Below are 15,294 nucleotides of genomic sequence, written 5' to 3' on the forward strand. Positions count from 1 at the left end.
ACAACTGCTACGTAAAATTTGTTTGCGCGTTTATCAAAAAATGATTTGACGAATCAACTTGAATTCTTGAACTTATTGTCAGCACGGCCTGAAGATGATCTGGTTAAAATTTTGTGAAAATCAGAGCAACGGCCCAGGAAGAGTTCGAAAAAGTAGGTTTTTCGGAAAATTCAAAATGGCGGGAATTTTGTCTCTATCCCTTAGGGTTCAAAAGTTATTAACATAAACATGAGTGAACATTTGGACAGGTGGTGGCGCTAGAGGGATTGAGTTAGAGACTCCAAAATTGGTGTGGTTAATGTTGGGCCAGTCCTCTATCAGTGTGCCAAATTTCATAACTTTCCCGCAAACGGTTCTATGGGCTGCCATAGACTTCAATGGCGGAATAATAAGAAATCTAACGGTTTCAATAGGAGCCGGATTATCCACGTTATCCCCACCAATGAAAGCTAGAAATGTGGGTCTTTTATAAAGTGAATTTTACATTAAAAAATTATTTTGAATGTATTTATATAAATAAAAAATTTATTATAAATACTCCAAAAATTGCACAGATGTTGTTAAAAAAATTATTTTGAATGTATTTATATAAATTAAAAAATTATTATAAATACTCCAAAAATTGCACAGATGTTGAGTAAAAACATTAATGAACAGAGTAAAAGTACATTTGTTCTAAAAAAAACCTATTGTTTTGTTACAAAATTACATTTTACATTTTTAGTTTTTCTTCATGCACCGGCTAATCGTGAGATTTCGGGCTATTTTGCTTTCCGAACAAAACCCCAAATGTACCTTCCCAGATCCACACACTCTTGTCCCGGCTGCAGGTGGCCAGGAAGTTCCCGGACGGGGCCCAGGACACACACTTGACCTCGTTCTCATGGCCCTCCAGCACGGTCAGCGACTGCAAACACACGCCAGGGCGTCAGTGATGTCACTTCCTGCTATATTCAAGGGTGTGCTGCAGAAACAAACCTCAAACCCCTCCTCCGTCTTCTTCCAGATGCATGTGGTGGCATCAAAGCTGGCAGAGGCCAGATAGTTCCCACAGGGCGACCATGCCACCTTCCTGACGGTCCGCTGGTGCCCGTCCGACAGCACACACACACACTGCCACCCGTCCCCTGACCACACACACACACACACACACACACACAGTCAAATACTGCATTATCATTCATGTCTTAGTGTGGGCTTTGACTTTTTAAAATCTCATTTCAGCTTTTTATCTCATAAATAGGAGTCAAACTAATCATTTAGATTAGTAAATCATAATTTTTACTATAAATCCAAATGTTTTTTATAATTTCAACTGATCATCTCACAATGACTTAGCATGTCATATTTGTAACTTTATCTTATAATGAGGACTTTTAAAATCATATTTTTGACTTTTTATCTTATAACGAGGACTTTTAAAATCATATTTTTGACTTTTGATCTTATAATTATGACTTAGCAGCATGTTGTATTTTCGACTTTTTCCTCACTATTATGACTTTTAAAATCATATTTTAGACTTATTAAGTCCTCATTATTAGATAAATGTCAAAAATATGACATGCTAAGTCAATTATAAGATAAAATGTTGAAAATATGATTGTAAAAGTCCTCATTATTAGATAAAGTCAAAAATGTAATTTTAAAAGTCCTCAATATTAGATAAAATGTTGAAAATATGATTTTAAAAGTCCTCATTATTAGATAAAATGTTGAAAATATGATTTTAAAAATCCTCATTATTAGATAAAATGTTGAAAATATGATTTTAAAAATCCTCATTATTAGATAAAATGTTGAAAATATGATTTTAAAAGTCCTCAATATTAGATAAAATGTTGAAAATATGATTTTAAAAGTCCTCATTATTAGATAAAATGTTGAAAATATGATTTTAAAAAAGTCCTTATTATTAGATAAAATGTTGAAAATATGATTTTAAAAGTCCTCATTATTAGATAAATGTCAAAAATATGACATGCTAAGTCAATTATAAGATAAAATGTTGAAAATATGATTTTAAAAGTCCTCATTATTAGATAAAATGTTGAAAATATGATTTTAAAAAAGTCCTTATTATAAGATAAAATGTTGAAAATATTATTTTAAAAGTCCTCAATATTAGATAAAAAGTAAAAAATATTATTTTAAAAGTCCTCAATATTAGATAAAATGTTGAAAATATGATTTTAAAAGTCCTCAATATTAGATAAAATGTTGAAAATATGATTTTAAAAGTCCTCATTATTAGATTAAGTAAAAAATATAATTTTAAAAGTCCTCAATATTAGATAAAATGTTGAAAATATGATTTTAAAAGTCCTCATTATTAGATAAATGTCAAAAATATGACATGCTAAGTCATAATTATAAGATAAAATGTTGAAAATATGATTTTAAAAGACCTCATTATTAGATAAAAAGTAAAAAATATGATTTTAAAAGTCCTCATTATTAGATAAAAAGTAAAAAATATGATTTTAAAAGTCCTCAATATTAGATAAAATGTTGAAAATATGATTTTAAAAGTCCTCATTATTAGATAAAAAGTCAAAAATATGATTTTAAAAGTCCTCATTATTAGATAAAAAGTCAAAAATATGATTTTAAAAGTCCTCAATATTAGATAAAATGTTGAAAATATGATTTTAAAAGTCCTCATTATTAGATAAAATGTTGAAAATATGATTTTAAAAAAGTCCTTATTATTAGATAAAATGTTGAAAATATGATTTTAAAAGTCCTCATTATTAGATAAATGTCAAAAATAGTCTATAATTATGACTTAGCATGTCGTATTTTTGACTTTTTATCTAATAATGAGGACTTTTAAAATCATATTTTCAACATTTGATCTTGTAATTGTGACAATGATAATTGAAATGAGCTGATCAGTAATATAGTTGAATATTTAGTATCTAATATGTGTGTGTGTGTGTGTGTGTGTGTGTGTGTGTGTGTGTGTGTGTGTGTGTGTGAATATACACACAGAAATGTATATATAAATATAACACACACACACATTAGATGCTAATATGTCGCATGTTGATTTCGATATGACAGCACTAAATACACACATATATAATTCTCTTTTTATCTGTGTTATGTGTCTGATCTCTAGACTACAGTGTGTGTGTGTGTGTGTGTGTCACTGTTCATGATTGAGTTAGTTCAGTATATAAGTATGTTTATGTAAAACATGTATGTTGTGTTTTACCTTCTTTGCCCCAGACCCGGATCGCGCGATCCCCGCCGCATGACGCGAGATGTGTGCCCGCGGGGTTCCACGCGACGTACCAGCAGCGCGCGTCCGGGTGCGCGCTCACCCTCTGCAGCAGCTCCATCTCGCCCTTCATTTCTACACAACTGGATGATATTTATGATTATATGTAATTCTTCCCCCGTCTCTCTCTCAAATATCACAGCTTCAGGTCTTCTGTTTATCAGCAGAGCCACTTCCTGCTTTGTGCCTCAGTGTTTCGCAGCTGAGACAAATGCGCGGCAGTAGCGCCACCATCAGGAAAGTAGCGGGAATATTAATATGTATTATATTTTATTTTTTTAATATATTTTTAAACGTTTTGTTTGTTGTAGGATATTGTATGTATTAGATATCCCCTAACATCGTCATTAATAAATAATTATTTAATTAAATATAACATTGCGCTGTAAATCAAGGGTGTGAGGATCTCTGAGGGAAAATCTTACATTGCGCCACAGAATAGTTTCAATTCCTAACGTCATGTGTGCACGAGGACTGACGTCAGCGGAAAAACGCGTCTGATTGGTCCAAGCGGCCACACAGGAAACGGAAGGCTGAGGCTCCGTCTGACGGAGGAAGCGGACGGACTATTGTTTACGTTTTTCTCGGGAAATCACGAATAAAACACACGAATATGTCTTCGATGTAGCGGCGATCAGCGGGGTCAATCGAAGCCGAACGCACCACAGTCGGGTTGTAATAAGTTGTGTAATATTTAGTCGTGATTTGAGAAGGTTTTGTGTGTGTTGTGAAGGTGTAAGGCCAGCTCATGTCATAAACCCCACAGAGGAGCTTCAGTCACAGCAAACGGGTAAATATAGCCGTTAAATAAACCGTTCTTTATAAACACTGATATTTTTACATATCAGGAACAGTTTAACAATGTGTCTGTTTATACTAGTAATCAGTAATTTATCACGATACGGGTTAACAAGTATGTAAATATGCTGTATTATATCAGTAATGTCTACCTATACACGGGGAAATGCTTGTATTTTTGTCATGTTTCCAGTCTAAACATCTAAAAAATCTTAAAATAAGATGCATTTACTAGATAAGTGTGCATTTACACACAAACTTAAGTGAGTTTGTGCTTAAAACAAGCCAATGGGGTGAGAGAAATAATCTTGTTTCTGTTGAAATTGGCAACAGAAACAAGATTATTTCTCTCACCCCATTGGCAGATTGGCTTGTTTTAAGCACAAACTCACTTAATTTGGATTTTTCAAAAAGAAAATTCTTATTGTGTAATTTTACTCATCTTGATTTAAGTATTTTTAAATATTTGGACTGGAAACCTAGGTAAGAAATGCACCGTGTAACTATAATTAGATCATTGCTATTATTGTTATTTATTAATATATAATTCATTCTTGTTTATTATTATTGATGATTCATTCAGGAATGAGGCGGTCGTTTATGAACGGGTCATTGAATCTTTGATTCAACCGATTCATTCAAACACTGAATCACTCAGTAATAATCTCAAGTGATAAAAACAAATAAAAAGTAAATCTGCTTCTCAAACCTAAGATCACTGTCTAAAATAACTCCTAAATTGGCACTAATGGCTTACAACTGATTTTAAATATACTTTAAGTAAAAGTAAAAGTACTTGCATAACAATTTATTCTCTTGTCTATATTCAAATAAATAAATAAACATTATGGGCTGTGGCATTTTAACTAAGTTAGTTTTGGGTTGATGTAATTGTGCTTACCATCTGTGGCCCAGTTTACATTCTGACTTACAATTATCAGGTGATCTCCAGAGTTAAATATCATTATTCTGAAGCAATATTCTCACTATAGTGTTCAATCAGCTTTGACGTATGTAAATCTGCATATTTAGGATATTTTATAAAGAACATTTTCTCCCTAATCTTATTAAATATAGGATATGCTTCAGCTTTCCTTTTATATTCTTAAATTTTATCAATAGCCTACATTAAATTAGAATAAGACACTAAAGGGCTGGTACCAATCAAATTAAATAATTTACACTGAAAAATTACAACTTAATTAAATGATGTTATGAGATTGTTTTAAATATTTTTTTTTAATACAAATAAGAAATGTTGGAAAGGATATTTTAACATGAAACTAAACTGCCAGTAGGGGGCGGCAGGTCTTAACGAGTGAGTCGATTCGTTCAAACGGCTGATTCGTTCAGGAATGAGGCAGTCGTTTATGAACAGTTCATTGAATCTTTGATTCAACCGATTCATTCAAACCCTGAATCACTCAGTAACACACACTGATGCTGTGAGATGCGTAATGGTTCTGCTGTGATCTTTGTTTGGAATCATTTTTGCTGCTGAAATCGAAAAACAGTCCATATTGCATCTAAAATGTAAGTAACTTAATGTTAATTAATTGTTTATGAAACAAGCATTTCCCGGACAAGCGTTAATGTCGAGCCCTGGTCTGCATAAAAGTGAAAAGAGATTCCATGCTTGCTAAAAATTGACCCATGGGGTAACATATACAAAGAAAACAAAAACGGGCCGAGAACGGAGCCCTGTGGAACCCCACTAAGCCAAGAGATCGGTTGTCGAATGCAGCGCTACGGTCTAGTAAAACAGGTTAACTGCAGTCAACAAATCATTTAAAACCCTGATCTCAGTCCTGTGATACGCCATAAAACCTGACTCAAACATTTAGAAAATATTTAAAAATGCTCAAGCGTCCAACTAGACGAGATTTTGGTGTGAACGCATGAGTCTTCTCCTTTTCAAACACTGAATCATTCACTAACACACACTGATGCTGTGAGACGGGTTATGGTTCTGCTGTAGGGATGAAACGGTATGGAAATTTAACATCACGATTATAGTGACCCAAATTATCACGGTTATCAATATTATCACGGTTTTGTTCAAACGAAATGAAAGTGTTCAAAAAGAACAGATGCACACACTTAAAACATTTTTTTATATTTGAAATTCAACAAACAACAAATAACTAAAGCAGCTCTACGCACTTTTTTAAGCTAGATTCTGTGGGATTTCCTTCCTTAATGGCCGTCATCAATAGCAACGCATAACGCATAAATAATAATAATTTGTTGTAAATATAATCTCTAATATTATCACTGTAAATATATTCCCAAGCAATATTCTCAGTGTTCTATCAGACACATTTAAATCTAGCATATTTTGTGTTAGAGCCCAAACAGTATCCTGATGAAATAATGCATATCCATATTTCCATATGATTTGACAGTTTATTTTATTAAATATCAAAATGTGTGCATCATACCTGACACCTAGATGAACACTTTACAGTCTTTTTATGACTGTCATTCTCTTCAAATGCTATTGAAGTTTGAAACGTGTAACGTTACCAATGTTGTGTGTAACTTTAGAGACGGTCCCTAAATTCACCAGCGTTATGCCAGTCATATCAGATGCGCTGCGGTTCTGCTGTGTTTTTTTTAAACCATTTTCGCTGCTGAAATAGAACAAAAACAGTCATCCACTGTATGATGAGTGAATCTCCTGCGTACATCGCACGTTTTTCTCTGCTTTGAGTGCAGATTTCAGCGTGAGAGCGGCGCGCGCTCTGAACAAAACTCCGCTAATCTGAACGCCTCTGATTATGAGATATTGCATTCATGAACTCAATAGAAACACGTGTAAGTGCTTATAATGCGCAACGCGATTATAACAGATGGCTTTTGAGAAGACTATAATAAGTTCAACAGCCAGAGTGGCTAGTGTGCAGCCGAAATAACGTTACACTCGCAAATGGCGGTTGTTAATGTCAAGCCCTGATTATTATCCCTTAAATGTCACCTTAGTCTTGACTGAATTTGTTCGTTCGCTTCATGTTATTATTTCCCAGACGTAGTTTTGGTATTGAGGTCAAAGTCCACTTGCCTTGCTTTCGTAGTTTTGAAGTGTTTTCCCCATTACAGTGACTTTCTTCTGGCATGTCCTGCAGACAGGGTGACCATCTTAGATTAAGTTTCCCTCAGGACTTTTGTAAAAGCCAAAATATGACCACGCCTCAGATTTGGTCCTTTTAGAGGCAGAACAATCCCCCGAGTGCTGTCACGGCCTTCTGCCATTTATTCTCATTCAAAAAACTGCGCCAGACTGACGCTGACTGGACAAGATTTACCGCGAGTTTTCACAACCGTGACAATCACACGCGGTTTTAATGATAATAAAATTTTATACGATATTACTAACCGTCACTAAATTTTATCGTGGTTTATCGTGAAACCGGTAATCGTTTCATCCCTATTCTGCTGTGATCTTTTTTTTGAATCATTTTCGCTGCTGAAATCGAAAAACAGTGAATATTGCATCTAAAATGTAAGTGACTTAATGTAAATAAATTGTTTATGGAACTGTCATGTGAAATCAGTCGTGATGGTGTTCAGGAAAACAGCAGAATGAGTCTTCTCCTTTTCTCCAGATTACTATAACATGATTTTTGTTTGTATTTTTCAGCGGTTGTGCCAGTGGAGGTGAAACCCCAGAGTTTTTGAGTTTCTTGGGTCGAGGCTCTTCAGTGGGTTTGAGATCATGTACGCCCCCCCGGGAACGGCCCAGCCTGGCAGCCGGAGGAGGAGAGCTGGCACAGCTCTGCCCAAACAGCCGGAGCGGAGCCTGGCATCAGCGCTGCCCGGGGCTCTCTCCATCACGGCGCTCTGCACGGCCCTGGCAGAACCGGCCTGGCTCCGGGTCCACGGAGGAACCTGCCCCAGACAGGAGATCGGCGTCGCAGATGTGCTCGGATACATAGACGACAAACTCATTCAGGGTTGGTGTCCTAAATGTGCTGCGTAACTAGGCCTGTCACCATAACACATCTAGCTGGACGATAAATTGGCCAAGAAATGATTGCGATAAACGATAATATTGTCGTTCTGAGATCTGAAATAATGCTAATGGCATAATAATGCAGGTACGCATTTTCAAAGACCAATACACACAGGGCTCGACATTAACGCTTGTCCGGGACACGTGGATTTTTTGAAGGGGCAAGTGAAAAATAATTTCACTTGCCCGACGGACAAGTATCCTGAGTAAAATGTCAAAACAAAAAATAACTAGGGAATCACCAAAGTGCAATAATGATTCTGGATCAGTGTAAGTGGAGATCGATAGTGAATAATAATATAAAACGAACTGACAAGCTTGTCCTGTTGAGGCTCGTGCAGCTTCTCGAGGAGAAAATCGAAAACACTCACACACAGAAACTCAGTTCACATACACGGTTAAAATTGTGGAGTTTTTATATTTATAACATATGATACAGTTAAGCAACATCACACTAACAAGAGTGTTGTTTTCCTGAACATGACACTGATCTCATACGCCAGCTCCATAAACAATTAGTTAACATTAAGTCACTTATATTTTAGATGCTTTACACTCTCAAGACCCTTAAAAGGTACTAAAGACGTCGATACAAAGTCCATCTCACTACAGTGGTTCTAAAATAACTTTATGAATCGGCGAGAAAAGTTTTTGTGTGCAAAAAAACCCTAAATAACGACTTATATAGTGATGACGATTTCAAAACACGGCCTCATGAAGCTTCAGAGCGTTATGAATCAGTGAGTCGATTCAGCAGTTTGAATCGCCAAATTTCAGCAGTTTGACACACGATCCGAATCATGAATCGACTCACTGATTCATAACGCTTCGAAGCTTCATGATGCCGGGTTTTGAAATCGTCATCACTATATAAGTCGATTAAATTCACTATATAAATTCTCAAGATTGTTGTTTTCCTGAACATGACACTGATCTCATACGCCAGCTCCATAAACAATTAGTTAACATTTAGTCACTTACATTTTAGATGCTATATGGACTGTTTTTTGGACTTGTTCTATCTTCAAATATCACAGCAGAACCGCATCTCACAGCATCAGTGTGTGTTACTGAATGATTCAGCGTTTTAATGAATCGGTTGAATCAAAGATTCAATGGCCTATTCGTAAATGACCGCCAAATTCTTGAATGATTCAGCCGTTTCACTGAATCGACTCAATGACTCGCTCATTCAGACGGTCACATGCTGCCCCCTACTGGTGCTTTAGTTTCATCTTTCCAACATTTCTTATTTATTCAAAAATATTTAAAATAATCTCATAACATTATTTAATGCAGTTGTCATTTTTCAGTGTAAATTATTTAATTTGATTGGTAATTGCCCTATAGTGTCTTTTTCTAATTTAATTTATAGATCAAATTTAAGAATATAAAAGGAAAGCTGAAGCATAGCCTATATTTAATAAGATTATGGAAAAATGCCTTTTATAAAAAGGTACAAATATCACAAATATGCATATTTAAATATGTCAAAGCTGATTGAACACTGGTGAGAATATTGCTTCAGAATAGATTATATTTACAAAAAAAATCCGGACAAGAACATTTTTTACTCGGACAAGTGAATGACAGATTTACTGTGTGAACCGGCTTAATGTCGAGCCCTTCCCATTATCATATTGATGAATAGATACATTTTAATATTCCTGAATATAGAGACAGAGCGTATTTAGGCCACGCCCACACCGGGGGGGGAAACAATCCAACGCTCTCCATTGACTTTGTATTGCGTGAGGCGCCTCATTGTCATTTCGGACTTATAACAAAAAACAGAACAATGTCTAAAAGCTGATATGAGACAAAGTGTACAGCAAACAAGCTAAAAAACACAGAAATACGTTTTTTTAAGCTGTCGACCCAAAAAAACGAGCGTTTAAGAAGATAAAAGTGGGCAATACGAAGTGAAGCTTCAGCTGAAGAATGGGTGAATTTTGCGATCCTGACACTCAGTATGCCTCAATATGTCTGTGTGTGCAGTAAATATGTTGTCACTGTTAAGTCAAATATCCAAATGTCAGTTTTATATGTTATATTTACTGTCTCTGATGACGTTCCCTCTAGTCGCCGTAGTTCTCAGTGTAATATAACATGTCGCGCTCTGTCTCAATGGCCTGAATCCACTTTTTGTCCTTAAACGCTCGTTTTTTAGGTCACGCGATTCGCGCGAGTAAACTCAAAATGTACACGTGTCCACCTTCGCGTGATTAGCGCGAATTATTCGCGCGAATCGCGTCCGGTGTGAACGCCACATAAGAGAAGCATTTACATGTATAATGTGGCGTTCACACCGGACGCGATTCGCACGGACGCAATTCGCGCGAATAATTCGCGCGAAGGTGGACGCGTGTACATTTTGAGTTTACTCGCGCGAATCGCGCGTGACATTCACTGCACAACAGATGCGAATTCGCGTCATGGGCGGGGCTTCCGCCAGCAGCTCGTCTCGTTGAGAAATGGCTGACATGGGCTGTGTTTACACGTCTTTTTTTTTGTTCATATCTACTGTTAATGTGTGACAAAATGTAGTTTTAAGACTTTTTCAGTCGATAATGTAGTTGTTTAAAGCTCAAATCTGTGGTTTATTTACATAAACAGTTTCTATTTGAACATTTTATCTGCCGTTGTCGGAGCTGTGAGCTCCAGCGGACAGCGGCGCTCAGCGCACGTGAAAGCCGGCGAAGGCAACCTTTCCTCGGCCAGTCCTTCTGCCGTCTGCCGCTGGCTCTGATGTCTCTGTGGCGTCTCCAGCTATAATTCGTCTTGTAACGGCCGATCTTTGGTCTCATGGATCTATAATTTGTTCCCTGGCAAATCGTTTAGGCTGAGGGCAAAGATAAGTTTCATTACTTTATATTTTTAGGCTATAACTGTACGTTGCAGTTGTAACGTTAGCCTACTAGCGCTGACTTTGGATGTTTGACTGCATTGTTTGCTTTATTTCATGTATAGCTTGTTAAACATTACTTATACTTTTGTATTATTGATCATACATAAACTTGCATTTAACAAAAAGAGACTGGGTTGTGTTTCATGTCATTTAATGTTATCACAGTGATAATCATATTGTCTGAACCAGATATTAATATACAGATTTTCTCCTCATTGTTGTCACTACTAGAGCAAGCTCCTGATTGGTTAACGGGGCGCGAAATATCCGCCAAAGTTCAGATTTTTCAACTTGAGCGTTTCGCTCAATTCGCGTCCTTCGCGCCGCCTCATTCGTGCGAATCGCGCCGCAGAATGCCATTTCGCGTCTCTGCATTGACTTAACATGTAAATCACTCGCGCGAATCGCGTCCGGTGTGAACGCACCATAAGAGCGTGATCATATAATGTAACGCTCGGCAAAAATGGATATAAAAACGGACGCTGGAAATTATCGTGGCCGGAAAAAATTATCGAGCTATTTTTTTTATCGTGCGATTAATTGATTTATTGACTATCGCGACAGGCCTAAGCGTAACACGAGAATGAACCTCATTGGTTCTTGAGAAGCTCAAACGTCCCTTTAACTATGCCTTTTGCTCTTAAAGATGAATTAGTAATGTGTAAATTCCCCAAATACGATCTTCTAGACTGTAGCTGATCTTCTGCTTGTGTTGTTGACTCTCTCCCACAGATAACTGCCTGAACTCTCAGTCCATCCTGCTCTTGCGGGTCATTGCTGCTTTCTGTTTTTTGGGCATTCTGTGCAGCCTGACGGCGTTTCTGCTGGACGTCTTTGGACCCAAACACCCGGCCCTCAAGATCACACGCAGATACGCTTTCGCTCACATCCTCACGGGTACGGATTCACGCAGGATTGACTTCTTAAAGGAACACGCCACTATTTTTCGGCTCATTCTCGTCTCCTCTTGAGTTAAACCGTTGAGTTTGAGCGTTTTCATTCAGCCGAAAAAAAAAAAGCTCTTATTTAATCTTGTTTCTAGTATAAATGTATCCAAAAATCAAGATGCAGTCACTAGATCAGTAACTTTTTTTTTTCTTGTTTTCTGGAAAATAAATGAAATTTAAGTGAGTTTTTGCTAAAAACAAACAAAATTATCTGCCAATGCGGTGAGAAAAATAATCTTGTTTCCTCTTTAAATCTTGTTTCAGTCCCAAACAGAAACAATATTATTTTTCTCACCACATTGGCAGATGTTTGTTTTAAGCAAAAACTCACATCATTTGGATTTTTTTCCCCCAGAAATCAAGAAAAAATATTGTCATTTTACTTAGTAAAAGTAAAAAAAGCATCTTGATTTAAGAATTTTAGATATTTGGAAAACACTAAGACAGAAATACTAAGCAAGAAAAGCCTTTGCACCGTGGTTTTACCTGTAGTGATCTACATAAAGTACTTAAATAAGAATAGAGTTCTAACTCACTAATAATTATTTAAATTTCACACATTAAAACTTTGGTTTATGAACGTTTTACAGATATTGTTAAATATCTATAAATTTACATGTGTCCCATCCCGCTACTGTCAGCTCAAATTTGTCAAATCTGTCATGTTTCCAAGAAACAAAACATATATATATATATATACATATGGAACTGTCCACAACATCGAATCTGGCCCCCTTTTAACCCTCTGGGGTTCTTCATTTATGGGTCACACTCAGGACCTTTGGGTCAAAAATGACCCCCATAGGAAATTAATGAGTTTTTTTGTGCATTTTTGTGTCTACAAATCAGCCAGGATGCAGAAAAAAAGGACCCAACAGTGAAGGGGTGAATCTCTAAAACACACACACACACACACAATTAGCTTTTGGAATGGCACGCGTTCATTTGTGTTTTTGTGTGTGTGTGATGTTTTAGAGATCTTCACTGTTGAGTCATTGTTTTCTGCATCCTGGCTGATTTGTAGATTGTACGCACAAAAAAACTCAGTATTTTCATATTTTTGCCAATTTCCCATTCATTTCCTATGGGGGTCATTTTTGACCCGAAGGTCCTGAGTGCATATATTTTTTTTTTTACGACCACTTAGACTTTCCAAATCATGTCCCCAATTTTTGTTCATATACCAAGTACCAATAAAGTCACCAAGTTTCGGACCATTCTGATGAAGCTACGATTTATAAAAAAAATAATTATAAAACGCCTCGGGTCATTTTTGACCCAAAGTACCCCATAGGGTTAAAAAAGTTTGGACACCCCTGATCTATGCTAAGCTATGCTAACAGTGTTAGCACCGGACCCGGAGATCGGCAGAATTAAAACGGTCAAACTCAACTGTGTAACTCTAGAGGAGTCGGAGGATGAGCTTCCCAGCAGGCACTGGGTGCCAATATGACGTCAGATTGACATTGGTCCCCAACGTTGGACAGACATTGCATTGTGGATGAAAATCGAGTTGACGTCAACGTCTGTCCAACGTTGGAGATTGACGTCAATATGACGTTGGCTCAACGTTGTATTTTGGTTAGTTAACAACACAACCTAAAACCAACAACATCTAATGATGTCGTTGTGTGAACGTTCCCATTATGACGTGAAGGACTTTACAACACAACCTAAAAACATTTAATATCTGACGTCGTGTGCCTGCTGGGCTATTTTCACGAACAGTGGCGTGTTGGTTTAACACTAATGTATTCTCACTGAGTGTGTGTGTGTGTGTGTGTGTGTGTGTTCCAGTGCTCCAGTGTGCCACAGTGATCGGCTTCTGCTACTGGGCCTCGGAGCTGATTCTGTCCCTGCAGCAGCAGCACAAGAAGTACCACGGCTCGCTCATCTACGTCACCTTCGCCATCAGCTTCTACCTGGTGGCCGGAGCGGGTGGAGCCTCCATCTTAGCCACCGCGGCCAACCTGCTCCGCCACTACCCCACCGAGGAGGAGGAGCAAGCCCTGGAGCTGCTGTCCGAGATGGAGGAGAGCAGCGAATCATACCCTGCCGACTACGACATCACCAACCAGTTCCAGCCTCCACCCGCCTACACGCCCTGATGGTGGTGTTCCTCGCCCATGTGCCACCTTCGGCCTTCAGACAAACACATGATGCTCAGATTCCCCATCAGATATGAATATATACTGTATATTCAGATCATGCCGGATGCCCAGAGTGCATGGAAGAATCAAAGAGAGTAATATGGCATTGCTTGTTGAATTCATCTTGCATGAATCTGGCAGTTAAAACCCAAACGTTTTTTTTTTTTGGCACGCTTTTATTACCGATTAAAGACTTGAAGGACATCGACTGGCTATAATCACCCAACGACGTCTAATTTCTGCTTCATCGCGGTTTCCAAATGTTGCGCTGCACTTTTGACTTTTATTCCTGTTTTTTTAAGTGCTCATTTAAAGACACTTAATAATAATTTTACTTTTTTTAATCATGCTAGGTATCAATGTATCCTTTTTATTTATTTCGGCTCATCTACACACGTTCACCCCATCACGTTTTTAATTTCAATTTGCTTTTAATCAGTTATTGTTGTGTTACTTTAACGCACGTACACCCAAGATGGATGGACTAAATATTTATTTAAGACCTGGTTTGACTAAAAAAAACTAGAAAGCAAATATTTTATCAGGAGGCGTTCAGGTTTGCCAACATCCCATCGTGAGTTTGTTCTGTATCCATTGGATTTTATTATGTTTTTGTTTTATTAGTGACTGTGTTTGGTGTATTTTGATAGTTTGTGAGGATGTTCTGATGAGAGAGTCTTAACACATTTGATCATGATTGTATCCACAATTGTCTAGCTTTTGCTCTGGTCTGATTATTATTGTTTTGATAAAATCACTGCATGATATTTGATACCGCACTTGTGTTGCTTAAATGGATTCACAGTTTTTTTTTATTTAGTAATCTGGTGGTTTTGTGTTCTAGATTATTTCACATTTCCCTTTTTTTGTGTTTCATTTAAAAATACGTTTACTTACATGGAAAATAAAGACAAAAATGATTCAAAACAACGTGTGTGTGCATGTTTGTTTGCTCAATGCGTGTGCACGTCAAGCGCGCCGCGCGCTGCCCATGGCAACGTTTGGGAAGCGACGCCGGCATTTCACCTGAAACCACACTAATGACCTTAATATGAAGAAATACTCGTTTCAATGCTTTTATTTGGTTACTTATTCATACAGACGCGCTGGTGAGTGATGGCTGATGGAATATCGCTAATGAGGTATGTTGTATGTAAATGAGGGAGACAACATTTTTAGGAAAAAGGAAGCTG

General features: G+C 37.1%; 2 protein-coding genes across 2 annotated transcripts in view; one reads left to right on the forward strand and one right to left on the reverse strand.

Moving 5' to 3' along the window:
- ciao1 (cytosolic iron-sulfur assembly component 1) overlaps nt 1-3,492 on the reverse strand; it is a 15,563-nt gene extending 12,071 nt beyond the window's left edge. Inside the window, exons 1-3 of the mRNA XM_079827635.1 lie at nt 3,221-3,492; nt 979-1,127; nt 796-907 (exon numbers count right to left, since the gene is read on the reverse strand). Coding sequence (XP_079683761.1) covers nt 796-907; nt 979-1,127; nt 3,221-3,359 — 400 coding nt within the window. The 5' untranslated portion in view covers nt 3,360-3,492. The remainder of the gene's footprint in view (nt 1-795; nt 908-978; nt 1,128-3,220) is intronic.
- Nucleotides 3,493-3,801: 309 nt separating this feature from the next.
- Nucleotides 3,802-15,024, forward strand: tmem127 (transmembrane protein 127). Its single transcript, XM_079827636.1, has 4 exons — nt 3,802-4,076; nt 7,725-8,037; nt 11,737-11,901; nt 13,749-15,024. The coding sequence occupies exons 2-4, from the start codon at nt 7,800-7,802 to the stop codon at nt 14,057-14,059; spliced, it is 714 nt and encodes a 237-aa protein (XP_079683762.1). The 5' UTR covers nt 3,802-4,076; nt 7,725-7,799; the 3' UTR covers nt 14,060-15,024.
- Nucleotides 15,025-15,294: the final 270 nt, after the last annotated feature.

This window comes from Gobio gobio, assembly GCF_949357685.1.
Source record: "Gobio gobio genome assembly, chromosome: 10".
NCBI lineage: Eukaryota > Metazoa > Chordata > Actinopteri > Cypriniformes > Gobionidae > Gobio > Gobio gobio.